Raw genomic sequence first — 12041 nt, forward strand, 5'->3', positions numbered from 1 at the left:
GTCAAATAAAGAAAAACAATGTGGTTTTATATGCTGTGCTGTGTGCATTACTGACAAATGTGAAGACAAGCGGTGGTTTCCTGGTTCCATTATGTCAGTGCCAAAACTCCTGATGACCATTTGGGTCAGGATTTCACCCAAGATCTGTGCCCTGAAGAGCTTACATTGTTTAAAGATTCTCAAGTGCAAGTCATGCAGGAAAACAATTCTTGCTTTTAAGATTTTTATAATGTATTTTATTTTATTTTGTTTTGTTTTACCTATAGACTGGATCAAGGCCACTATCCATCTGAGAATATTGTAACCTCAGAGGCCTAAGGAGACTAGAATATTTTGTTAGCCCCAAACATCTTACATACTGAATTACAGGCTCCTTTTCTTCTCCTTTTGTTAATACAGACAACAACAACAAAAAGTAAATTCCAGAACAACTGCAGTAGAGAAATGACTCTCCATAGGATGTGCACAGAACATCTCACTTCATCAGTTAGTCTTCCAGTCTCCGAGGGGAGTTTGGGGTGGGTCATGTAAATCTTGTGTATCTTCAGGAAATCTGAATTACAAGGCAAGAGATTCCCTCCTCTATAAAGATACAATGAATAGAAGATTTTCATTTTTGTAGTGCAAGTAGCTCCAGGGATCTCCTGAACTAAAAAGTATAATAGTGAACACTGTAATAATTATTATAAACAATGCTGATGTCCACAAAGAAAGAGACCCTATAGCTGCCTTAAGAGAGCAAAATGTCTTAAGAGCTAAAAGTTTTTCCTTCATATTTCATGCTGGAGGCACAAGACCAAAAAGGGAGAATCATGAGCAATTCTTCTGGGAAGGCAGAAGTACATGGTTAGTAATTATCTCAACTAAGTAAATACCACACCCTAGCTGTAGTCCATAACACAAAAGCACAGCAAGCAAAAGATTTCATCACATTTTATTAGGGCCATTTTTTTTTGTCTAGCATTTTTTTTACTTTAAATGTATTAACTTTTTTTACACACCTTTTGATTGGAGGACTAGTGTTTATAAGCCTTATGCAAAAAGTGAAGAAGGAGAAGATTACATGTATGGCATACAGGGTCAAGAAGAGGGTGATTGAAAGAAAAGCAGGCCGCATTGAAGAAAATAGGTGTGTGGGAAACTTCCCTTTTTCTGTGCTAATAAAACACATACTGTGTGTGTTAGCATAATAGCTAAATTATCTTGCATATAAAAGTGCATACGCAAACCGATCCAAAGATTCTGATTGCAGCTTTCCTCATTTGGTTTTTAATGTAACCTTTTAAAATTGTGTTGCTTTAGAAAGCGATTGAACACTGTTTTTAGAAAACACTCACTTTCCTATTTTCTATTTTACTGTGGGTATAGGTTAGTTTATTATGTGAAGTCTGAACATTCAAACTTGGTTTAAATTGTCAGTGATAGTGTAGCTCAAGAAGGTGGTAGATATTAGACTACCTGAAGTAACTTCTGAGTAATTTATAATCTAAGCATGTGAACGCTGGTAACCTTTCCTGGATAAAGCCTTCCAAGTACAGAGATTTATTATCAAAATTTAACTAATCTGCTTCATACTTGAAAGAAAAAACATCTTTAAGACGTCTTTTGCCATGATTGATTATAATTCACTTTTTAAAAATAGATTAAGCACCTTGATGACCAGCTAATAATCACTTCATAGATTTAGTATTGTAAATAGTAGGATATAGGATTTTAAATGGTTATTAGATGAAGAAAAAAAATTAGAGAAATAGGTGAGTCCCATTTTATGCAGCTAATTTTTCAGCAAGGGCCAGATTCTGCCATCTGCACTTATGTTGAGTAGAAATTTACTTCCAGATTAGTTCCATTGACCTTAGTTGATCCAATCAAGAAGTAAATTACTGAGCACATGCAGTAAGTATAGGGTGACAAGATAGCAAGTGTAAAAAATCGGGATGGGGGTGGGGGGTAATAGGTGCCTATATACGAAAAAGCCTATAAAATCGGGACATCTGGTCACCCTAAGTAAGTATTAGTAAATGAAAGTGCTGTCCAGAGAAAAACCTTCTGTAATTGTCATTGTCTCCATTATTTGTATGTTATGTTACTGTGGTATTTCAGTTTAACTGACACAAGGAAATCTTAAATCTCAATCCAAATTTAACATTATTCTGCAGAATCTGAGGTTACATTCAACATTTTCTAGGTTATTTGATTGCACAGAAGACTTTTCAAAATGTAAACAAAACTGTGTTCTTCACATTTCAGCAAGACAGACTGGAACAACTTAGCATCAACAGAGTTGCTAGTTTACAGATTTCATATTAATCAAGTATTAATTATCATGTGTTTTAATACTACTCAGACTTTTCCAAGTAGGACTCTGATGTGGAAGTGCTCTGATGAGAGCCTAATCTTCGTGATTATTTTAAAAGCCTACATTTGACCCAAAGCACCAAGTCAAACTTATTAATAATTACGGTGTCTCTACATTGGGAAATTGACTGGAATAGCTATAGCTAGCTATACTGGTATAACTCCCTTGTGTGGATGCTCCATTCTGGAATAAAAGTTAGTTTATTCCAGTATAGTATCTACATGGGGTGGGGATATGTGTTATGTGAGCATATCTATAGCAGAGTAAGTATTTTGCTATAGCTGTGCTGTTCAGTTTCTCCATGTGGACAAGCCTTTAATTATAAACACTTAATGGTCACATTTGAATACTAATTTTCTTTAAAAATCAAACCAAACCCTCGAGAGAGATTCTCTGTAACAGACATACTATAATATTACTAGGCAGAGTGGCTGTAGCTGTAATCAAACCTCTGTATTTGGCAAAAACTGTATGTGTCCCCTTGAAGTTGCATGTGATTCTAAGGGGATGTCTTCACTGCAGTGTTAACATGGGTGATTGGCGCCCGGGTTAACCTAGTCTGGGTTGCACATCCCTACTGCAAATCCCTATTTGTGCCGGACGTGTGTGGCTGTGTCTATACTGGTGCTGTACTTACCCATCTGATACTAGGACTTCTGAAGGGATATCCCAGGTCTCTTTGCAGTGTCCTGAATTGGGTTATTCTATGAATTCTTATGCAGTGTATTGTGGGAGAACTTTGTTGTTGTTTCTGGGGCCTATGTGGAAGTGTTCTTAGTTAGCAAACTCATTAAGTAATCCACCCAAGGTTTGGCTGATTCTGTTTTCAGGTAAATATGTTCAAATTTTAGGTCTTAGCTTACCTCATCCAGAGGCACACCAGAACCCTGATGTCAGCATCTGGCTAGCTAACAGTTAACGTTGCACTGGGCGGATGACGTGTCAGATTGCATCACTGTTCAAATACTGTAAAAGTTCAGTAGAAATGTAGCAGGACCCATGCAGTGTAGGGTTTAAATGCCAAACTGCTGTATATAAACTGGAAGAAGTCTTCCAGTGCAGAAGAGGGGAGTAGGTAGAGTGAAAGAAAATATGGTCTGGGGAAATTGTGGGATGGCATTGAAGGAGTATCAGCACCCATGTTGATTATCCTGTGTCCCCATTGCAAAGCAGGTGGGTTAACAGCCCAGATTAAAGCACAACCCGGGCTCAAGCCTATACCAACCAGTGGTGCCACCTAGAACAGGTTTAAAGTGCCACTAACCCCAGGTCAGAGGTTTTCGTGTGTGATTGGTAGCCAGGTTAAGGGCAACATCTGGGTAAGAGCCCAGGCTAACTCTTCAGTGAAAACATATCCTAAATGAGTATTGCCGTAGTCTCCACTCTGTCCTCCCTTACTTTTCCAGACACTTTTTGTGTCTTACCTCTTACACAAATCAGCATATTTATGTGTAATTGTTAGTCATTATGGTTCAACTGTATTGTGTAATGTGATTTTTATTTTTAAATTCCTATTTTTGAATGCTGCAAATTTATGTGACAGCTGAAGTCAATTCTGTGTCAGGTAGCTTTTTATATAGCCATTTTAGACAGATAAATAAGTACACAATTGTAATTTTTTCACAGTGTATTTGAGTATCTTTTTCTATTCCTTTTCTAGGCAAAACCAAAGCTAATTGAGCCAATAGACTACGAAAACGTCATTGTTCAGAAGAAAACACAAATTTTAAATGATGCGTTACGTGAGATGCTACTTTTCCCTTATGATGACTTTCAGGTAATTATTTAACTTCAATTTCAATAAATTTTATTAGTAATGTTACAGACATGAGACACTGGAATAGTTGAATGGAAAACCATTAAGTACAGTATTGAATTTCTAAAACTAAGGATCTTTCTATCATCTGAGTCCTTCGATATTCATGCTTTTTTCGGGGGGGGGAGTGTCTTTATTTTGCCTGATTTTTTTCTAGTGCAGACTGGTGAAGTACTGACACAACTCCACCATTCTTTCAGGATATAGGAGGTTCCACTTCCTCAACACAGCCAGCTTGCTTCCTGCTTGAGAGGCAGCGGGTCAGACAGTGGCAGCCCTTATTGCTTTTTAAAACTTTTCCTAGAGAACTTTAGTTTTTTTCATATACCTGCTGGATTTGGTGCTGTCCATTGGACCCAAAATATCACGACTGGTTTAAAAATCATAACTTAAATAAATAAATAAATAACATTTTGTGTTCATTATTTGCTGTCTGGTTTTTACTCCTTAGGTACAGTTGGGTCACATTTTTCGAGCTTTTCTCCACAACAATGGATATAAACTTTTTTTTAAATGAAAGCTGAGATTCTCATCTAATCACAAGGCTCCAGGGGCTCAGGCTTTTAAGAAAAAACACCAAATGTTGTGGCTTTTGTGATGTAATGAGGAGAATTGGCAACACTGTATACAATACATGGGGATTCTCTTTTGCAAAAAGAGTAAATTACCATTGAGCAGAAAAAGGCACTACAGAGACCTATGTATGAATAATGTTTTACCTCCATAATTTTTTTCTTTAGATTTCATTAGTTTTGTGTAGAGAGCATAGTATCCAATAATGTTTTCTAAAAATAAAACCATATACTTAACTAGAGAAAAAGAATAGAATCATAGAACTGGAAGGGACCTTGAGAGGTCATCAAGTCCAGTCCCCTGCCCTCATGTCAGGACTAAGTATTATCTAGACCAACCCTGATAGATGTTTGTCTAACCTGGTCTTAAAAACCTCCAATGATGGAGGTTCCACAGCCTCCCTGGGTAATTCCAGTGCTTAACCAACCTGACGAAATTTTTCCTACTGTCCAACCTAAACTGCCCTTGCTGCAATTTAGGCCCATTGCTTCTTGTCCTATCCTCAGAGGTTTTTTCAATTTTTCTCCCTCCTCCTTGTAACAACCTTTTATGTACTTAAAAACTGTTATCATGTCCCCTCTGTCTTCTCTTTTCCAGACTAAACAAACCCAGTTTTTTCAGTCTTCCCTCACAGGTCAAGTTTTCTAGCCCTTTAATAATTTTTATTGCTCTTCTCTGGACTTTCTCCAATTTGTCCACATCTTTCCTGAAATTTGACACACAGAATTGGACACAATATTCCAGTTGAGGCCTAATCAAGGTGAAGTAGAGCAAAAGAATTACTTCTTGTGTCTTGCTTACAACACTCCTGCTCATACATCCCAGAATGTTGTTTACTTTTTTTGCAACAGTTACACAGTTGATGGATATTTACCTTGTGATCCACTATGACATCCAGATCCCTTTCTGCAGTATTCCTTCCTAGGCAGTCATTTCCCATTTTGTATGTGCGCAACTGATTGATCCTTCCTAAGTGGAGTATTTTGTATTTGTCCTTACTGAATTTCATCGTATTTTCTTCAGACCATTTCTCCAGTTTGTCCAGATCATTTTGAATTTGAATCCTATTCCCCAAAGCACTTGCAACCCCTCCCAGCTTGATGTTGTCTGCAAACTTTAAGTGTACACTCTATGCCATTATCTAAATCTGATGAAGATATTGAACAGAACCGGACCCGGACCTGATCCCTTCAGGACCCTACTTGATATGCCCTTCCAGCTTGACAGTGAACCACTGATAACTACACTCTGGGAATGATTTTCCAACCAGTTATGCATCTACCTGATAGTAGCTCCATCTAGGTTGCGTTTCCCTAGTTTGTTTATGAGACTATCGTGTGAGACAGGGCACCTCTTCACTGGCGACGTTAAAGCGCTGCCGCGGCAGTGCTTTAACATGGCTTGTGTAGTCGCAGTATAGCGCTCTTAAAAAAAACACCTCCGTGAGGGGAATAGCTACCAGCGCTAGGAGTGTGGCTACCAGCACTGGTACACTATCTACACTGGCACTTTACAGCGGTGAAACTTGCAGCGCTCAGGGGGGTGTTTTTTCACACCCCTGAGCAAGAAAGTTGCAGTGCTGTACTGTGCCAGGGTAGACAGGCCCACAGTATCAAAAGCCTTACTAATGTCAAGATGTACAGTACCACATTTACCGCTTCCCCCTATCCACAAGGCTTGTTATCCTGCCAAAGAAAGCTATTAGGTTGGTTTGACATGATTTGTTCTTGACAAATCCATGCTGACTGTCACTTATCACCTTATTATCTTCTAGGTATTCGCAAATTGATTGCTTAATTATTTGCTCCATTATCTTTCTGGGTACTGAAGTTAAATTGACTGGTCTGTAATGGTGACATCCAAAAGTCCTCCACCAGTATTACACTCCTGCAGCCTAAGGTTTTTTGCTCTATGTGTGGATTTATAGTGGTTCTATTCAGAGGAATTTGGGTTTTTTTAATAAGAAGCTTTTACAGTGTATATCCTCACCAGCTGTGGAATACTGTTCTCTCTTCATATGAAACTATTGTATTACTTTTAGGGGAAAACTGTCAACCAAGTAGCTGAAAATAAACATATTTTCTGCAGTCAAATTTGGCAATCATTACTATTTATCTGAGAGAGCCAATAAAGTCCTATAATTTTTAATAATTTTTGACATTTTTTCCATTTATTCTGTAACCTATTTAATAGCTTATCTGGAGGTTCACTGAAAATTATTGGACCCATGTGTGTTTTTTTTAGTATCTTCTGTCATATGCCCCTTTATTCCCAGGAGCAATAAGTGAACAAATCCATGCTTCTCCACTGACCATTCTCTATAGATCCCCATTCTGGGAAGTATGTCCCTCTGGTTCAGTGAGTTGCAGGCTATTTTGAAAGCCGTGATAGTTGGGGGGGCCTCATGCATGTTCACACATCTGAATGTTTGGTGCAAGATTATGTAAGGGACAGTAGTCCCAAACACCCTTACTTCTACTTCTACTTTTGTGAGTAGTTGGCTTCAGAACTATTGCTCTGTTCTTCTGCTGTACGCAGCTGTTCTACGTTTTTTCTGTTTTATTAGCTCTAGTATTCTATACAATATCTCACACAACATTAAAGTTTGCTCAACTATATTTCTTCACAAGACCACAAATGCTAAATCAAGAAAATCCTAAAACAAGATCACTTTGGCTGTGAATAATACACTTCTCTCCAAATTCTAGAGTGCTGCCATCATGACGCTTAACCACACCATCACACTAATACCACGTGCTAAAGCAGGAATTCTGATTTTTTCATCTACCCTGCACTGATGTGTGCACACTCTCTTAAAAAAGACCAAAATTAGCAGTTCTTCCTATGTGATAGCTCAAGAAGGACCAAAGAAATTGGGTTTCCTTCATTGCAAGACACATTTTTCTGCTGTTCTAACCATTCAGATTGCTAACTGTGAGGAGGCAAATGTTCAAGTAAATTGTATTCCTGGACTAGGAATCTTCTTCTTGGACTACCTGCCTAAGGAGCAATACAGTGAAGCCAAACCAATTTTAAGAGCATTTCCCCAAGCATTCTTTGAGAGTTGTGGTTAGGTCAGTTGGAACAGTTTTGTCACTCTTACACTCTTGATTTCAGACCTCTTGGCTCATCTTAAGAAATTTAGACATAGTATCCAATCTGCTGTTTGAGAAACATGACCTCTTTAGTCTTCCTTTTGAGAACAAAGTAAGAAAGACAGTAAGGTCTTAGGGTCTCTCCCTTTCTTTGGATTCCAGGGTCAGGGTGTGTCTACACTGCAGCTGGGAGCAAACCTCCAAGCCCGGGTAGACAGACTTGCGCAGGAAGGTGCAAGAAATCTCCTGTATGCGCATTGTGGCACAGGCAGTAGCTTGGGCTAGCCACCCTAACTTGAACCCACTTGATCTCCTACGTCTGAACTCAGGTGGTTAGCCCGAGCTGCAAGCAGTGCCACAATATCCAGCCAGACTGCTATTTTTAGTGCTCTAATTTGAGCCAAGATAATGCAAGCCTGTCTATCTGGTCTAAGGGCTGACTCCCAGCTGCGGTGTAGACACCCTCAGGTGTCAGTTACATCAGACCACCATAATGAAGGAAATCTTAGACCACCTTTCTGTCTTCTTATACAGCACCTGTCAATTAGCATAGTAGCTGAGCACTTCTTTGGCTCCCCCTACAATATCCAGTAGTACTTCATGCTAGATCTGGCAGTGCTGTTTGTTAGCAAAAGAGCCTTTTAAACTGATAAATAGAATAGGGAAGATGGGAACAGAAGAACTGCCACACTGGATCAGACACATGATCTGTCTAGATCAGTGGTTCTCAAACTTTTTTTTTTTTTGGTGTGGACCACTTGAAAATTGCTGAGGGTCTCGGTGGAGCACTTAATGATCTTTCCAAATCTGTTTGTACCGTTAGCTAACTATTGTAAAGCGCTTTGAATAAAAGCACTATATAAAAAAAAACGTAATAATTAAAGTTTTTTTGTTCTACAAATAAAAGCACACAACTCATATTTTAGTATCCGTAGTCTTACCTTTCTAATGCGATGGCTGTGCCCTCTCTCCCCCACTGCAGCAGCCACAGAGCTGAGGCGGGGAAGGAGGGCTGTCTCTCCCCGGCAGCCGCAGCCCTGGCGCTGGGGAAAGTCGCCTATTTCTCTGGCCGCCGCAGCCCAATCAGTGGAGCCACACCTGCGCAGCTCCACTAATTAGGTGGGTGGCCCTTCATTCTCTTGTGTGCGGCCACCCAGGCACGCGCCTTAGAGGGAACTATCCCTGGACCACCTGAATGGAGCTTGCGGACCACTGATGGACCACAGTTTGAGAACCTCTGATTTAGACCACTGTCCTGTGTCTGACAGTGGCCAGCATCAGGTTCTTCAAAGGAAGGTGCAAGAAATCTCCCTGTCCCTTGTTGTTGGAGATTGGGCTATGCTTGGAAGCATGAGATTTAATCTCTTCCAAAGTGTATTAGCATTAACTATGATAACTCTCTAAATATTCTTACATGCATAAATGTCCAATCCCTTCTTGAATCCGGTTAAATTCTTGGCCTCAACATTCCATAGCAGTGAATTCAATAGCTTATGTATTGTGTAAAAGAAAATTAAAATAATTTCCTTCTATCAGTTTTGTATTTTCCACATTTCAATGTCATTGAAAGTCCCTTTGCTGTTTTATGAGGCAGGGATAACACAAGCTCCCGAACTGCCTTCTCTGTACCATTTATTATTTTATATATTTTTATCATGTCTTCTCTTATTTGTCTGCTTTCTAAATTAAACCTGTTCTTTTCAGTTTCTTCATTGATTTCTCCCCCCAGCCCAGTTTCTTAATTGATTTCCCCCCCCATTTCTCCCCTGCTTTGAACCCCCCTTCTCGAGATGCAGCGCCTGGTACCACACACTGTATTCTAGATGAGGCCACAACATTGATTTAAATAATGGTGGTATATTTTCTATATTCTCCATCCTGTTTCTAATGCATCTTAACACCTTGTTTGTGTTGTTTGGTGGCAGCTACTCAATGAGCTGTCCAAAAGATGCCCAGGTCCTGTTCCTGAGGCAATATAGTTAAGATAAATTATAAATAAATAAATAAAAAAGATAGTTACTTACAGCTGGAATATTCAGAAATACCTCTGTAAGCATTTTGTAACAGTCTCTTTATAGATGGAAATTCTGATCCTTGTATAAGACTGTGTTCAAACCATTTCCTCTCATGCAGTATTCCATCTTTATTTTTATTCAAGTGTTTTGCTTTGACTTAGATTAGACCGATTACAATCTAAAAGTTACTGAATTGAAAAGGAAGCCAAGCCCTGCTAATTATAAAGACTTTGGAAGAAAGTTTAGATGTGGTTTTAATAAAGTTGTGGCCCTTCGGCCACTTGAAACAACATCTGGACTGTCTTTTCATTAGTGTATGCCCTTAGCAGTTTGGCATTGTGAAGACTTCAGTATCTTTAAACAAAACGAAACAGTACAGTACAATGTTATGCTGCTGGTTTTGTTGCACAAAATACAATTGTGAAATTTGTGTCTAAGTAGAACTTGTCTCCCCTTTCCCCCCAAATAGACGCTTAAATGGGATGATAGCACAGATCTTTTGAGGTAATGCTGTTAATTAATTTGAAGCATTGGTTAATAGATACACCCGTTTCATTTAATTGGTAAGAATATTTACAGTATTTACAGGTGGAAATTGGTCTGTGCTAAGAAATTTACTGTTGTAAAGTTCGTTCAGGCTGCTTATCTGCTCTGTTATGTCTGCTAACTGATTCTCTTGGATAAATAGACTTTAAAAGCTATTTTAGTGATTTGTACAATATTATATTTCTAATAATTTATAAGATCAGTATGAATTTATTTCACTTTAGTATATTCCAGTATGACCCTCACTATTATTAGGTTTGCTTAATTGGCTCATTCTTATTTCCATTAGAGTAATTAATAGGATATTTGTGTTTTATAGCTTTCTAATTCTTGATTTAGCAATTGGAAACTTTTAAAGGAATACGAAGCTGTTCACTTATAGTCACCATTTTGAATTTTTTTCATCTTAGTAGTGTCTGAAAGTATTTCTTACCATATTCCTGTACAATGGTCTGTGTGAAGTGTGCTTAATCTATGTTTAGTGTCCACACCACAACCACTCCTGTTACTCTGTTACAATTTCAGTAGAAAAGCCAAGGTTTTAAGGCAAATGAAGTGGAACTACTCACCATTGGGGTGCCATTGGAAAGTTTGCACAGCAGCTTCCCCACCCATTATGGACTAAATAATGCTTGGCCCTGCTCTCTCTTAGTTCCCCTAAAGACTAACTGTCTGAAAGGAGCTGAGCACAAGCCACAACACTCCAGTCCCCACCCTTCTTGATGCCAATCAGCAGAACTGGCTGGATACAAAGCAAAGAACATCCATATGCTTTCCAAAAATGGTGTGTTTGTATGTGTTACCTGGGAGCCCCTATGGTGAATTCTGCATGACTCAGTCATAAATCCTCCTGGGAACTCTGGCTGCAGCACAACCCCTCCAGATCAACTTCTGCACATGTGAATGTGCCAAGGGCACAAACTAGTACTATGTAGAAACATTTAGTATCTGGGACTGTAAGTGTATCATCTTTCATAAGCATTAGATTCATTTGGGGGGGGGGGAAACACCTTTCTGATTTTGGAGTAGAAAATATAAGGCAGCATTTTATATTTTCTTCCATTGCTTTAACAGATGGGTAGTAATAAAATAGCAGAGATGGAGCATTGCTGAATTTCTTTTTATAAGATGACCTTGTTTTTTCTAAAAATAAGGCACTGTGTGTAAATGTCCAGTCTTGGTCAGTTTACAAGCACAATGGTAATATAGCTAATTTTCTCCCCATCACCAATACATTTTCTCTTTTTTGGAGTTGGAACACTCAACTCCTGCCTAGATATTTCAAATAGCAATAGTTCAAATAAGTTTGGCCACGTGAAAGTGGAGTAGAGCCCGTGTGGCAACAAGCAGTTGAAGAGGGCAAGGGAAAAATATCCTGACACACACATTCCCTCAAATAAATGCAGTGCAGTGCTGGACAGGTGGAGAGGTGGTGGAGGCTGACTTCTGACAATAAGATACTTAGCCTGCTGACAGGTTTCAGAGGGGTAGCCTTGTTAGTCTGTTGATACAGAAAGAACAAGGAGTACTTGTGGCACCTTAGAGACTAACATGTATTTGGGCACAAGCTTTTGTGGGCTAAAACCCAATTCATCAGATGCATGCAGTGGAAAATACAGTAGAAAGATAGTCTTTAT

General features: G+C 38.9%; 1 protein-coding gene across 3 annotated transcripts in view; it reads left to right on the plus strand.

The window, feature by feature from the left end:
- DOCK9 (dedicator of cytokinesis 9) overlaps positions 1-12041 on the plus strand; it is a 308951-nt gene that overhangs the window by 85534 nt on the left and 211376 nt on the right. For all 3 annotated transcript variants that reach the window (XM_065397434.1, XM_065423846.1, XM_065397509.1), the window contains one exon: positions 4020-4136. In XM_065397434.1, coding sequence (XP_065253506.1) covers positions 4020-4136 — 117 coding nt within the window. The remainder of the gene's footprint in view (positions 1-4019; positions 4137-12041) is intronic.

Source organism: Emys orbicularis, chromosome 1, assembly GCF_028017835.1.
Source record: "Emys orbicularis isolate rEmyOrb1 chromosome 1, rEmyOrb1.hap1, whole genome shotgun sequence".
Taxonomy (NCBI): Eukaryota; Metazoa; Chordata; order Testudines; family Emydidae; genus Emys; species Emys orbicularis.